Source organism: Gymnogyps californianus, chromosome 20, assembly GCF_018139145.2.
Source record: "Gymnogyps californianus isolate 813 chromosome 20, ASM1813914v2, whole genome shotgun sequence".
NCBI classification, from domain to species: domain Eukaryota; kingdom Metazoa; phylum Chordata; class Aves; order Accipitriformes; family Cathartidae; genus Gymnogyps; species Gymnogyps californianus.
Window position 1 is genome coordinate 4,200,708 of NC_059490.1, and position 14,834 is coordinate 4,215,541.

The 14,834-nt window shown below is 50.0% G+C and overlaps 1 protein-coding gene across 2 annotated transcripts in view; it reads left to right on the forward strand.

Moving 5' to 3' along the window:
* Positions 1-229: 229 nt before the first annotated feature.
* The window catches only part of CAMKK1 (calcium/calmodulin dependent protein kinase kinase 1), a 62,825-nt gene continuing 48,220 nt past the window's right edge, over positions 230-14,834 (forward strand). For both annotated transcript variants that reach the window (XM_050908847.1, XM_050908848.1), the window contains exons 1-3: positions 230-767; positions 10,732-10,779; positions 12,502-12,555. In XM_050908847.1, coding sequence (XP_050764804.1) covers positions 312-767; positions 10,732-10,779; positions 12,502-12,555 — 558 coding nt within the window. In that variant the 5' untranslated portion in view covers positions 230-311. The remainder of the gene's footprint in view (positions 768-10,731; positions 10,780-12,501; positions 12,556-14,834) is intronic.

Sequence of the window (14,834 nt, forward strand, 5' to 3'; positions counted from 1 at the left end):
TGTGTCACTTGTTGCACGTCAGATAAAATCTCATCTTTATCGCTTTCATATCTAGCTCGATGCCTTTCCTCCTGAGTGTTTGCAACTTGTTTACAGCCTGCCAGTGTCTTGCCTTCGCTTTCTTTTACGTTAGAAGAAGGCAGAGATGGGTTATGTTTGTGCTGAGTGAACATTATTATTCAATTTATCTCTGTTTGTGTTTCCTTTTAGGTATTTCATGGAGAGATTCCTTCATGCCACATGCTGTCTGTGAGTGCTAGTTTCGCAGCTCTCTGCAGTGCCATCTGAGATCATACGAGCTGGACGCAGCGATGGAGGACTCTCCAACAAATGCCGTGGATGGAGGCATAGACACGTGCTGCAAAGACACGCAGACTGAACTGGCAGAGCGGGTAGCAGCCATAGATGTGGCTGTTGGCACAGACAGAAATGACCAAAATGGTGAAGACAACGCTGAAGAAAATGACACGGTCTTTTCTGATAACATAAAAGACGTCCAAAGAAATGGAGTCAACAGTGACGTGGGAATGAATGAATTTCTGCCTTCCCAACAGTCAGAAGATGCTCACTGGAGGCACGTTCCCAAGAGACCTCTCACTAGACCTGTCCTATCAAGTAGGAAGTTGTCTCTTCAGGAAAGATCATCAGGAGGTTATTTGGCTTCTAGCAACTCTCCAGGTTATGGTCCTTATGCCACAGGGCCATCGCCACGTATAATGAGGAGACCAACGATAGAGTCCAATCGGGTCTCCATATCAGATTCTGAGGTAGGCATGTTCTCCCCTGTAATCGTGGTGTCGAGGTAAGGTAAGTCTCTTTCTTAACTGGTAATGGGAGTCTTCAGTCTTTTGGAGTAGTGGATCTGAAAGCACTGGTTTTTTTTCGAAGGGGGGGAAAAAAATCCCTGAAACCAGGAATTCTATTAACTTGGAATGGCTGAACACTTTTGCATCCATCCCCCAGATCTCTGCTGGATGTAGCCATGGTCCTGACATTGGCTCCTTCAGCCCTTACCTGCTTGGGATAGTCCTGTTGAGGGGCTGGGACCCCCTGTTGTGTAGCAGTAGCACACAGAAGGCCTGTCAGGCTGTTCACAGAAAGGGCTGTGGCCAAATGGCTTTGCTTTTGTGTCCCTGCTGTATGCGCCCTTCGGGAGTTTATCAGTCACAGCAGCTTTGCTGCTGGTATTTTATGGATTTAAGCTTCTGGAGATTATGTGTCTCCTATTGTATTTTGCCATTATTGAAAGCATGATTTAATTTTATAAAGAGCTTAAATGCACTGGTGTTCCCTACCCCGTCAGGATTTTCCCTTGTCTTTAAAGCATTTGTAACGGCAGTGGTAACGGAGGGCCATGACCCCCCCCCTCCTTCAGAGGAGTTATCTCTGGGTGGCTGCGGTCATTCATGCTCGTCCGTCTTGCAGCTGCTCTCCCAGTACCAAACCTGGGCTCAGACCTGCCCCAGAGGTGTAACACGCTGTTAGTGGTCAAGTGTATTGATGGAAGCGGCTGCTGGTTGCAATTCCCTGTGTTATGCCGGGTGGGGAAACGTGTCCCCTTCTGCTGTCCTGGGGAAGGACAAGGAGGAAGGCATCTGCAGCTTTTCTTTCCAGCCTTTCTTTCCTACCAGCATGCATGCTGTGACATGCTGTCACGGGGAGCAGAGAGAGGGGCCACTCGGACCACGCTGCCTGGTGTTGCGCCGAAGATGCCAAGCCTGCAGCAGTGCCTATGAGAAAGGGGCACGCAGATCAAACTGAGGCTTCAGCAGGGCTTTCTTTGAAAGCCAGGCACGATGGAGGTGGTGTAAATGGGTGGTTCTTGAAGCCAAAATGTTTTGTAGAATGCTGCTGGCTGGGGAAGGATTTTAAATAGGGAATGGGCTGTCTGGAGTACTGGAGAGGGAACATCATCTCTGTGAGGCTGGCAGCTGGTTTTGGAAAAAACACAGACTCACACCTGAATTATCCCCCATGCCCAGGTTGTGTGTTTCCTGAGATTTTTATCTGCTATTTGTGGAGGAAAAACCCCCAAGTTTTCCTTGCCTCGCCATTTCTCTCCAGATGCTCACCCAGTGAATTCACCTCTGCTGCTGTGCCCAGGCAACTGAAGAGGGACAGAGGCAGCAGCCAGGGACTCTTCCTCACCCAGTCGATGGGGAACATGTTGCTGAACATGGCTCTGCCAGTGCTACTGTGACAGTGCGTTGCTCTTGGGCACTGTAGTGCTCCCAGCCGCGATGCCTAAATCCCACTGTGATCCCACCCTGTGTCATAAGGGACCGAAATCACTGGAGTTTAGACTTTTGCCAGCATGGGTCCAAGAGACCTGGAGCTTAACATCTGTGTGGCTTAGTGTTTTCCTCCTGAAAAGTGGGTGTTTTCCACTTGCACATCTGAGAGGACGGGTGCTGTGCATGAGCAAATCAGCTGTTGTCCTCTGGGCAGTTTTGCAAGTCACATTAGCTGTGAGATGGGTCGTGGCATCCCTGGCCAACAAAAGGATATCCGCAGAAGGTGCGTTGCAGAGATTGCAGCTTCTTTGACAGCAGCCGTATGCTTTAATAAGGAGAGGGAGAGGAGCCAGTTCTTGGAAGCAGACGTGACTTGTGTGCCAGCTCTCCCATCCTGCAGTACTTTGACTGTGCCAGGAGTGAGGCTCGTCAGAAATCTCTTTCAAAGTAACTGCAGTCGAGTGTGACTAGCACATTCCCATCTGCAAGCAAATTCAAAATATTGTGTCCTCTTCCACAGCATCTGCATCCTGGGGAGCAATAGTTACTGCCTTGGGGCAGAAAATGCTTAGTTTGAAATGCAGGTGCGGAGCCCTTCATTTCCCTGCTCCTGCAGCAATTCTTTACGCAGTACTGCGTTTTTAATGGTCACTTTGATATAACTATTTAAAGCCCTGCTCCGGTGCAGCCCAGATGCATAACAAAGCTGTGCTCATTGGAAACCGTCATTCATATTAATGGGGAATCACTGCAGTAGGAGGGGGAAGGGAGCCCAGGCGAGAGCTGTGCGCAGTCGGAGGTGGGTGCTTGCCCTTGCAGCGGTGCTCTCGGGAGCTGTGCTTCATCTTCCCAGCTTATAGGGACAGTATCTGTATCCTGTAAGGAACAGCAAAAGGACTAGGAAGATGCATGCTTGTTTATAGGATAAAGTTTGAGGCTTGCCACTGAATAATGAGAAATAAGTGTTAGGTGTGTGACAGCAAGGCGAATGGGCAGCCTGCGCAGAGCCCAACTCCAGTGTCCTGTGTATGACCTGCCAGTTGCTGCTGAGTGGTTGTTGCAGGGTCGTTGTGTTCATGGCTGTGAGAAGCACTGACAGTCCAGATCCAAGCTATACAGCTAACTGAGATACAGCAGGGAACTCAGGAGAGAAATGGAGAGCAGATCTTCTGTTGTTACATGCATTTGCTCAGTACATTTGCTGTAAGCAATTAGCAGAGCCTTGCATGTGAGCAGGGAAGACTGAGCAGAGCCAGGAAGTAGGGGCAGGGCTTCTAAGAGTTATGGGGGGCTCTGTGTTGAGGCTTTTGGTCCTATGGGGGGTAAAATAACCCTGTGATGAGAAATACAATCATTGTGTACTTAGCAGCAGCTGCTGTTGTGTCTTTTGTTGATCATTTTGATACACAGACCCTCAGTGAGCAGGGAGGCTGGTAGGTCACTCTGACAAGATCCAGCTCACTGGTCACGGCATTGCCCCTGGTCTCCCTGCAAATGACTCTTTGACATACCTTCTTCTAGGCAAGCTGCACATTTGTACTTGAGTCTGTGTCTCACCTGCTTAAAGCCATTTTGGAGTTGCTCCTTTCTCCTTGCATTGAGTGTCTGGCATCATCAGTCAGTGCCTTTCAGGTGGCGGGACATCCATCGCTCTGGCTTGTGGCCGCTGCCCGAGTGAGTTCCAGTCTGTGCAAAAATGAAGTTCATGAGCGTTCGGGCTTTCAGTGGCACACGTGCAGGCACCATCCTTCAGGAGCAGAGATGGATGGCACAGCTGCATATCAAAATTTCCTGTATTATGCCAATAGCCATCTGGGATTGAATCTGCTTTCCCTCTCCAGTGATAGCAGGAGTGGCGGCTCACTGCCTTGCTGTCAGCGGTTCTGTATCCTTGACTGATCTGGAGAAATAATGGAGAGATGTGCTATGGGGAGACAGAATATGGGAATACGGCAGAGGTGAATTTTCTGTTGTTGTCTGCTGAATTATGGAAGAACCATGTGTTCAGTTAGAGAGATGCTGCTGAGCTTTTTCATGCTGGTTTAATACTTGTTCACAGGCTGGGAGGAAATCTTTTATTCAGGGATCAGAGGGCCAAGAGCTGAAGCTGAGCCTGTGACGCTGTGGGAGGATTCACCCGGTGCTGCAAGCGGGCAGTGAATCATGCCATCCCGTCCCCACGTCCAATACCCCAAACGCCTGCCTTCTGAGTGGGGTTTCTTGGGTTTGTTATTTAGGAAGACGATGGCCCCTGGGCCAGCAGGGCTGCCGCAGAGCCAGCGCTTGTTGTCTTGCACAGAGGCAGTTCCTGATCAACCGAGCAGAGCCACCAATTAGCTAATTGCCCTGGGATGAAGAGTTGGCAGCTGCTGGTGTCTTGCAGCCACTGCTGACAAGTCTGGATCTGCAGTATTAACTCTGCAAGAGAAATAACCCGTTCTGCTCTCCTGACAGCGTTACTGTGTACTTAATTAACCTGATCTGTCATATCTCTATTGAAACTGATCTGTAATTTTAAAAACTTCCTGCTTGTTCCCCTCCTTTCTTAGATTATTCATGGACTATGGCCTGGAAGGTTCTTTCAGCGCTGCCTTCTCTGGTAGGAGTGCCTGCTAGGCTGGTGGGATTTCTGCTGCCTTTGCTGCTCATCAGTGCCTCACTCTAACAAGGCGTTGCCTTTAGCTGTGGCACAGAAGTGATTAAGCTGAAGCTATTAAGGGTACATAACTCTGCAGAGCTGAGGCACAGGCTCCAGAGTGTAGGTCGCTGGCCCCCATTGCCTCTGTTGATGTGACAGTCCCGGCTCCTGTTTAGTGCTGGCAGTGTGGTGAGAGGAGAGGGTTTTCCTGGGGCTGCTAAAAGCAGCTTCTGCTTTGCTGCACGGATGATGCTCCGGTGCTTGCATGTTCCAGGGCAAGGCTCTCAGTGAACATGTTCGTACAGACCGATGGGAGTCTTGTCGCTGTGTTTGACAAAGCTTGTCCCACCTAAAATGGCAGGGCTTGTATCTGTGAAAGGGAAGAGGTGCTGCTTGCTGGAAAGTGGCATTTGAAAATGCAATGCTGGGTTTTTTTATTCTGCCATCTCAAACCAACCTTTTTAGGTAGACAAGAAAAGTCTCACTTGGAGAGTGGCTAGAAGAAGAATAAAAGATGTCTTTTTCCAGGCTTTCTTCCCAGCCTGCCAGCACAGTTAATTGCTTTATAATTCCTCTTCCTCCAGTCTCTTCTGGCTGAATTGTCCTTTCACACATTCCCTTTCTCTCCCCTGCATCCACCCACTCCCTGGCATCCCAGTTCTTCCAGCCCTGGCGTCTGCGTGGTCTCTCCACCCTCTGGGATCAGCAGGAGGTTGTTCAAACTCCTTGCTGCCCGGGCGGCCCCGCACGTCGTGGCGGTGGGCTGGGGCCATATGTGCTTCAGCAGGAGTGGAGAAGATGAGTCGGGCCAGTGTGTTCTCCCTCCTCGGGGCTGCTGCTAGCCCAAGCACACAGGGAGGAGGACGAGCTGACAAAGAGAATTTTCCTACGCTTGATGTCCATGGCTTATCCCAGAGGCATGGAAAATAAATTGCTTCTTTCTTTCCTTGGCTTTCCATATCCTTATCATAGGCCTCCCACTTGTTTGGCGGACTGGTTTGAAGCAACTGGTGTCAAGAGCTGTGAGAGGCTGTGCTTCGGTGCCTGGCTGATCCAGGTCTCTCACTCCTCCAGTCTCTGGGAGCTGCTTGGTTTTCTTCATAAGGTCATGATTTCCTTGCCACACACAAAGGTAAACCCAGGTGGGACCAGGGCAGTGGCGAGGACCAAGCTCCTACACAGCGTGGGCTGGGGAGCTTCCCCTTCCAGCCCCACGAGTCCCCCAAACCATTTTCTTCTAGAGGTCTCACCGTGGTGCTCAAACTAGAGCTCTCTTGAAAAGATCAAAGATACTTGGAAAACATTTCTTCAAAGAAGAATCTCCCACAGGCATTGCTAATTTCTTTTCCTTGGATTAATTAACCTTTATTTAAAGTTACACTTCCAACTTGTCTAAGGGCAAGGTTTGAGGGAAGGAGAAAGCCCAAAGCTGCAGTTGCAGAGAGGCTGGAAAGGGGCTGCTTTCGTCTCACCGGTCGCAGCCCCCTTTTATTCTTCTAGCCACTCTCCCAATGATACCCCAGGGATACGGTGGGTGCCCGGGCTCCTGCATCCAGCTTTGGGCTCTTGGGTGGGTGAGCCCAGGCAGCGGTGCTGAGCCTCAGTGTTGCATTTTCTGCCTGGCTGTGACCCATGCTCCTGCCAGCAGCCAGTCATCGTGCTGGGCTTCCAGTTTTGTGCTTGTTTCTGGATGTTGTTTAAAAATCTGTTTATTTTTCTTACCTCCATGAGCTCTGGGCTTCCTGAGTGTCCTTCTCTGTCCCTGAACAACTTTCTAATTTGTATTTGTTGCTGCCCCTAATACCCCTTTTCTGGCTTTTATTTCCATTTTGTCTGTTTTTAGAACTGCTTTCACTTCCCCCTCCAGACAGAATGAGTTTAAACCAGTGTTGTCTTCATTACTGGCTTTTAGTTCCTAATTTTCTTTCCCATGCTTCTATTTAAAGTGTATCTCCGAATTGCTGAAACTTAAAATTCTTTTCAGATTGGTGCATTTGGCTTTTTTTAGGGGGCAAAATTCTCCATTGTATATGTACATATGTAGGCAGCCTGATTGTTTTCAGAAATGTCTTACTTTGGAAACTAGCTCTGGCTTTTCCTTCCCATCCCTGTGTCCCCCCTGGACAGCAAAGGCTTAATTCGCAGTTTCTTGGGGTTTCTGTCACCCAGCGGTGGCAGCAGTGGATTTATGGAATTGGGCCTGGACTCTGGACTTCACTGTGCTTTATGATTTTTGATCAATTTTTGTTTTCTGTGGCATTTATTTCCCCCCCCCCCCCTTGAGTAATGCCTTGGACATGTTAACAAATGGGGCATCTTGTTTTTTAAGGCAGAACAATTATTGCGCACTTGGATGGACACAGCAGTCTAATTTGTTGACAGCTTTTCATTAAAGGATCTCATTAAGGTTCTTGCTCTGTTTGTATTTATCAGCAGTTGCAAATACATTGGCGTGATGAAATCAAGAGGATTGTACAATGTTATCTTTAAGAAACACTTGGCCCAGAGATAGGTGTTTCTCTCCGATAAAAGAATAGTACAATTATCCCACTTCCTGAAGGAGAACCAAGTAACATAACAACCCTGCCAGTCTGCAGTGACACGTGGCAGGAGTCACTTGAGCTGTGGATTATGGTCTTCCTGCAAGGAAAAAAAAAAAGGTAGAAAGCACCTATAACCTGGTTTGATTTTTGCTGCCTTCAGCTCAAGGACTCAAAGCACCGCAGAAGCTAAGATGATAGTGCTTCTCACTGGTAATTATCTGAGTGGAGAGCGATGGAGGTGTGGATCAGGTAGGGATGCAGTGACAGCGAGTGTAAGCTCTCGGAGGCTGTGCTGCAGACCTTGTCATCACCTTTCCCTTGGACACTCTCTGGATGTTCCCGTCCCAGTATTTATCCATCCCTTTCAAAAAAACCATCCCCCAGAAGCGGGTGTCCTGGCATTGCTCACAAGCTCCATTAAGCAGCGGTGAAAGACCAGAGAGATGAGATGCTTCAGGTCTGGTGTGGGATAATAAGAGTGGTAATTTCCAGCCGGAGGTAAGAGGGATGGTGGGAAGGTGATGATCAGAGTCAAAGGAATTGGTGCCTCGGACACAGGGACAAGGCATAGTCCCTCCTCAGTTGCACTAAATGCTTTGTAAGGGGGTTTGCCTGGCTGGATGGACTACGTCCCGCACAAAGGGCTCTGCTCCTTCAGGAGGGAGGGAAAAAATGCTGCCATGGCTCCCTCGACAATGTGTTGGCAAGAAGCAGCAGCAAACTTGGTGCTTTAGAGATGCCACTTGGCTTGAAGCAAGGTACTGAGTGCGGACCAAAGAGTCTATGGCTAGATGTAAAAGGCTGTATGTACTCGTGCAAGTAATCCCTACTCAGGGGAGGAGGCCTGATGACAGGATCTGGTCATTGCAAGCTTGCTGGTTGGAAGCGTAGGAGATACTGAGGTGGTTGGAGGCTTTCTTAGAGGGGTGGTTGCTTTTCCTGCCTGTCTCAGCCACTCTGGTGAGCGTTTCCCCATCTCTGCAGCACTGCGGTTTTGCACAGGACAAGGCAAGGGGTGCGAAGCTGAGCACAGGGAAACCCAGGGCAGGAGACATCAACAGAAAACTGTTCCTGCTTAATTTGTGAAAATCACCGTGATGCAAAGCACAGCCTTGCGCTGGGAAGTGAATCTGCTGACACAGTGTTTGCAGGGGAATTTGTGCTCCACGTGTCTGTACCCTGGGTTCCTGCGTGCTGCCCCCTCCTTTGGGGAGGGGAGTCCTTTCTACAAAATTCAATGGGATTTTTCTTTTCCATATATTTCAGTGGCATTGTGCTTTACATCTTGGCTTTTGCTAGGTCATGGTCTCTCCTCTCTTGTTGCTCCTAGTTCTGATGGATTGGTTTCTGCCTTTGGAAAGATATGTGCTTTGCTAGCAGCAGAGTTAATACACTTCTATGGCCCCATTACTCACAGTTGGCTCTTTGTTCCTGTCAGGGCAGTGGAAAAAAACTTCCTTCACTGGAAACAAGATCAAGATTTAAATAATTTCTTGTATTCCTGACAAGCCACTGCTTGCAAGCTTTAAAAGTCATCAGTTCCCTGTTCCTTTATTCTTCTTCACTCTCCTTCACTGTGACGATCGCTTGCGTTAGGAGTGTTTTCTGGTTGGTGATGGGGAAAAGTCAAAATTATCATCTACCACATCAGTGCTCTAATGCATCCCGAGAGGCAGAGGAGTGTTGCATTCAGTGGGGATGCTGCTCGGGGCCGAGACTGTAACACCCCCTGTTCTTACAAACAGACTGAAGGTATCTGGCACCACTTTACTGTCCTGGCGCTGCTTCTGTAGATTGCAGGGCTATTTTGAGGTTTATGGGAGGGCTAATCTACCTGTCTGCGTATTTTATATCAACTTTGTTCCCAAAGAAGTGCCCGGTGCAGAGGCTGGAAGTGAATTTCCAGCCTGCTTTAGTGCTTGGCAATCTCAGGGAGAAATTCTGTGTTCAGAAATGCCATCTGGGGAAGCGTGTCCTGCCTAAGGCTCAGCCCACACCATGTGCTGTGGTTGGAAACTCCCCCCCCTTCCTTCACCCCACCGAGTTTGCGGCTCTCCCCTCCCCTGCAATGCAGTTAAGTGCTGTGTGTTAAGTCAGGACCAAGGCAAAAGTCCGCTGTGCCGGCACTGCAAGAGCACTCTGACTCTTTGCCAAGAGCTTTGCATTGCAGCAAGGTGTGTGCTGTCCTCCCGCGGAGCCCGTCGCGGCGGCTGAGCCAGGCAGGTCCCCTGGGTGCTCCCCAGCAGCAGGGCAGCCGCAGGGAGAGCTCGGTGTGGGCAGCGCAAGCCACTCACCCTGTGCTCGTGGTCTTGAGCCCCCCGGGCTTCTGCGTCATCTGGGATTTTCTTCTTGTAATTAATAAGAGTGGAGGGGTCAGCTCCAAGTGAAATGACGCTGTGGAGGTTTTGCTCCTGCTGTGGAAGTGTTTTTCCTTTAGGCAGTACAATCCTAAAGGAAGGGTGGATTTAGCACTGGATGACTGCATGGCTCTTCTGTTCCGCTTTGCTTTCCAGTGGTCGATGCCTGGGGCCACCATCACTCCCTGCGCTGCTCCTGGTCTGTCAAGTAGCTCAGCACCCCATCGTTACACCCTTGTCACAGCTTGCTGGGGGTCTGCATCCACCACCTTCCCACCCCTTGGGGTTTCAGTGCTGGATAGCTTGCAAACAGATCAGACCTGCTTAGGGGTGATTTATTTTAGCAAATACTGTATCAGCTTAAGGGAATCCATTATTGTTTGTGTTGCATAGCGAAGGAGCTTGGCTCCGTGTGCTCTCCTCGAAGAGCAGCCCATGATCCTGGTGAGGGTTCCTCTGGGAGCAGCCACAGCCTTCCTGCACGGCCCGCAGAGGGTCCCTGTCTTTGCTAGGCTGATGCTGGGAAGGGCACAGGCTCGTGCTGTGACCCTGGGGCTGGCGTGGGTGCCTGGGTGGTGGGAGCTGTCAGGCCGAGAGCCCCTTGGAGCTGGGGACGGGTGTTTTTCTGCTTGGTATTGAGCACAGTTCAATGTAGATGGTTAATGTAAAGAGGCCAGAGGCTGCTGTCAGGCTTACCAGGCTGAACCTGGAGCGATGCTGGGGAATTGGAGTGAAGGGGCCTCTGGTGTTACGCCAGCACAACCAGAGTCAGAATTCAGCCCATAATTGCTTTGTCCTGGGCTGTCAAAAAAAAATGCAGTGCTTATAGTGTAACATATACCAGTTTAAATGAGATTTAGTCTTTCATTATTCAGCACTCTGCCTCTACTTGATACTGATTCAAACTCAGTAATTTCCTTTTACCAATACTCTAATTATGTTCTCCTTTTGATCTGCAGGACTGCGTGCAATTAAACCAGTACAAGCTGCAGAGCGAAATAGGCAAGGTACGTTACTGGAGCTCGTGTTTGTCACGAGCAACCTGCATGTACACACACACAAGTATGGGTGGAAAGACTGTGCCAGCCCAAGGGATCTTACTGGCCAAGACTCCTTGCAGCTTGTGTTTGTTTTGGGGTTTTTTGTTTGTTTTTTTTCCATATTAATTTGAGCAAGTTTTGTTCAAGGTCAAAGTGGAGCTACTTCCTCTGAAATCTAAATTTATTTTCCTTCCCTCTGAAGGTGGTTAAGCTGGCTCCCTTCCAGGGTGTTTGCTTGCCAAATGTAACACTAAGAGCCTTTGATGCATTAATACAACCCAACAAGGAAAGAAGACCAAAAAAAGATCAGGGAAGGTGTTTGGTCCCCATCAGGACTAGTTTAAGTTTTTATGTCCATGAATGAAATGCTAGTTTAATTCTAGTCCACGTTTAAAAGCTGCAGAATGATTCAGAAGAGATTCCTCCAAAGTTATTTAGAAGTCTGGGCTGGTGAGCAGTTCAGACACCTGCACGTTTGGACGTCTGCCACCATTGCAGATGGGTCCATGAGCGACAGCGCTGTCTGGAAGCTGTACCTACCTTTGCAGTCGGAACGTTGCAGTCAGAAGGGACTGCACCCTGAGCTGCAGAGACCTTCGCCAAAAGTTTCATTAGCCCAAACTCCTCTCCAAAGCAAGAGGCCCCGGGCTGTGGGAGGAGGCACCCTTACCGTCTGCGCAGTGGGCTGTGTGCTTGGCTGCTGGCAGTCAGGGTGTAAGGCTGGAGATACCACTACTGGTGGTACAGCAGATGTCATCTGAAACTCACAGCTTCAGACTCACTTACGGCTTAAGTATGATTTAAGGAGAGTGTGAGGCCTTCTCTCTGGTGGATTTGCCCCTGCCTCCTCCTTCCCTGCAGGTCACAGCGAGCAGATAGGCACTGTGAGGTTGGTAGAGGGTCTGCTGGACCTGCTGTGCTTCTGGATCAGCCAGATGGCTTGTCCGTCTCCTCTGAGACCAGGCCTTCATTCCAGCTCTCAGTGAAGTCAAGAGAAATATTTTGAAGGCTGTAGTGTTCATCCCACTCATTTATTCAACAGGCATCTGTTAGGGATGATACCTAGCCATAGTGTCATGTCTTGCTTGCATAAAATGTATATAGTGTTGACACAGAACTGTGAAAAAACAGTGATTTGGATGGAGTTTGGCTTCAGGCTGTCACTAGAGCTGTGGATACAGCAGCAATCCAGGTCTGCATCTGCCTGGGCAACTTGCGGTTGGTGGAAAGCAGGCAGCTGGTCCTCACTGAAGTCCATTTGCTATCGAGAGATGGAGAGGTTTCGTGCTGAAAATAGTCTTGCACAGAAGTACAGGAGAGGTGTTCATGCAGAATTTCCAAACGTGCACAAAAAAAATCTGCTTGAAAATTATTCTCTCTGCTCCCCACCCACGTTTGAGTTAAGACAGACCCAGTAGCTTTGGGCCAGGGCAGGAGGTGATGGGCTAACCTCAACTCCTCCAGGCATTGTTAATCCTCAAATACTGTGTGGCTCCAACAGAGCTGCCAAAATGTACGACCTTGCTGCGGGGTCACATCACCTGCAGACTTTGCTCAGGGGTAAGCATGGCCTGGGGCCTTGAAGTTTTTTTTTTTTTTCCCCCTGTGTCAGGCCACGGTCTAACAGCCTTCAGCAGCAAGATGAGGTGAAGCTGCTGAACTGACTGTGCAATTTGTGTTTATTTTTAGGGTTCCTATGGTGTTGTGAAACTGGCCTACAACGAGAACGACGACAAGTATTACGTAAGTGTCTCTCTCCTCTGCTCCTCACTGCTGCCACTGCTCCTCATGCCCCTTTTCCCCCCCCTGAGAGCTAGGTCCCCTCTGCCGTGCTGCTTTTAGCATATGCATTTCTGATTCGGGTAGCATGCAAGGAATTGAACCTCCCTGCTGGGCATGGAGCTGCTGCCTGCGCGCCTGCTTGCGTGCGGTGCCGAACGGGAGGGAAATCGGGTGGGCTGCCATATATAACAGGCGGGGATCTTGGAGGCAGGCTGCAGAAGCGTATCGCTGATTTGTCTTGACATTTTCTAGCTATGAAGCAGGTCACCTGAAATCAGAGGCGTGTGGGTGGTGGTATTCAGCACCTGCTGTGCATTGGAAGGTTGGCCTGGAAAGAGCAGGCGTGTTTTGTAAGGAAACGGGGGCGTTTATCAGAAAGATGCTGAACATCTTTCACTGCCCAGCTGGGCAGTGCCTGGCTCCCCTGCCTCTTACCCCCTTACGGGATGCCTCCCGGTACACCAAATGGGACCTCACTGTCAGGTCGTGAGGTGCAGGGTGCAGGAAAGAAGGCAAACTTTGTCTTTTAAATCCTTTGCTGAGCTGAAGCCAGAGTTGGAGGGTTTCAGATTCAAAAAGGCTGCTTATGCTGAACGCTCCTTCTCTGTCCCTCCCCTTTCAGAGGCAGGTGAATCCTAACTGTCCCAGCTGGGATTCCTGCAAAATTTGTCTGCAGAGGTGCTCATGTCCCTGGGCTTGCTCTGTGACACATTTTGTTCAGGCTGAGAGCAGGAGCCGGACAGCTGGCAAAAGGAAAACTGCCTTGCTGTGTGTGGCTGTGCCTGAAGGCTTGTGGAAACAGCTTTCAGCAGTTTCTGGTGGATCCCAGGGCAGGTGTCTGCTGAGCAGAGCTGGGTGGTTGCAGTGCTGTTGAACATGAACCCTGGCTGCCCTCGACACAGCCCTGCTGCTCTGGCCCTGTGCTTCAGCTGCTGCTCCGTACTGTGTTTGGTGAGAGGGGTCCTGCTTTTGCTGCTGCGATGGAGTGGCCTCACGGGGGTGAAAATGGGCCCATCAGAGCACCCGGGCAGACTCATGTGCAGCTCCCTGTCCCAGTGCACAGAGCTGTTGGTCTTGGCACAAAAGGGAATAAGAATATGCCGTGGAGATGTAAAACGTGCTCATTCCCTGCTAATCCCCAGCTAGCCTTTCCTCCCTGACCCTTGGATTTACAAGTGACATACCAAGTTGGAGGCACCAGGTGGGAGTTGCATGCCTGTTAGTATTCATTAGCCCTTCTGCGCTTCCAGCGGGCATGAAATTACAGGAGAAATGTCTTGAAATGAAGGATGGAAGAGATGAGACAAAAATCTGGACAAGGTGCCCTGGAGCTGGCCAAGCAAAGGAACCACAATTCTTTCCATCCCCTGTACTTTCCAAGCTGACTCACCCGCCGCACCAGAGTGGTTGCTGTTTCCGATGGCTCCCTTTCTCCGCTGCCCTCCGAGTCCTCCTTCCCCTGCCCTGCAGCAGGACGGTTTTATTCTGCAGAGAGCAATGGTGCCAGCCGTGGCTTCCCTGATCCATCTGTCCTGCCAGCGTAGGCAGTGCCAGGACCAGGGCACAGAGAGGGAATGCATCACACCACATTTATTTCCAGCTGAAAATATTTTTGCTTTAAAAATTGTAATTTTGCTTTGAAAATTTGCATTTTGGTGCTGGCTTTTTGTTCTGGGAATCCCGATGCTGTGCTGTGGGCTGCCCAGGGCGGGCAGGGTGGTTGTCACAACTCGGCAGGGAGAGGTCGGTTTAGGTTAGCATTGCCTGCTGCGTTCTTGTCCATGTTTTGGATGTAGGTTAACGCTGTGGACGTAGATTTAGCTGGTCAAATCAAAGCCAAAAGTGAAAGCCGGTGTCCAGGTTAGCCTGGTGTGTGTTAGTTAATCCCCGCTTAATCTCCATTTCTTTTTCTAATCTAAGCAAACACTTTAAAGCTGCTGCAGCCTGAGAGTGGCTCCCATGCCTGGACACTTCTGTTTCAACCTCACTACCCGAAGAGGGACAGGGTGTGCAGACCCCCTTACCTCCAGCGTTGCAGGGACATGCTCTTTGGTTCACCCTGATCCTCCTGTTGTGGGGATTGAGGCAGGGTCTGAACCAGATCTCAGTAGCGACCCTGGGCCTGGGAAGGTGATCCTGGGAGGTGTGTAGAGTGCTACAGCGGATGGAGAGATGGGACCAGAGCAAGAGCATTGGCAGTGTCTGCCTGCGTTTTATTGCAGTGAACGTCAGCATATGGG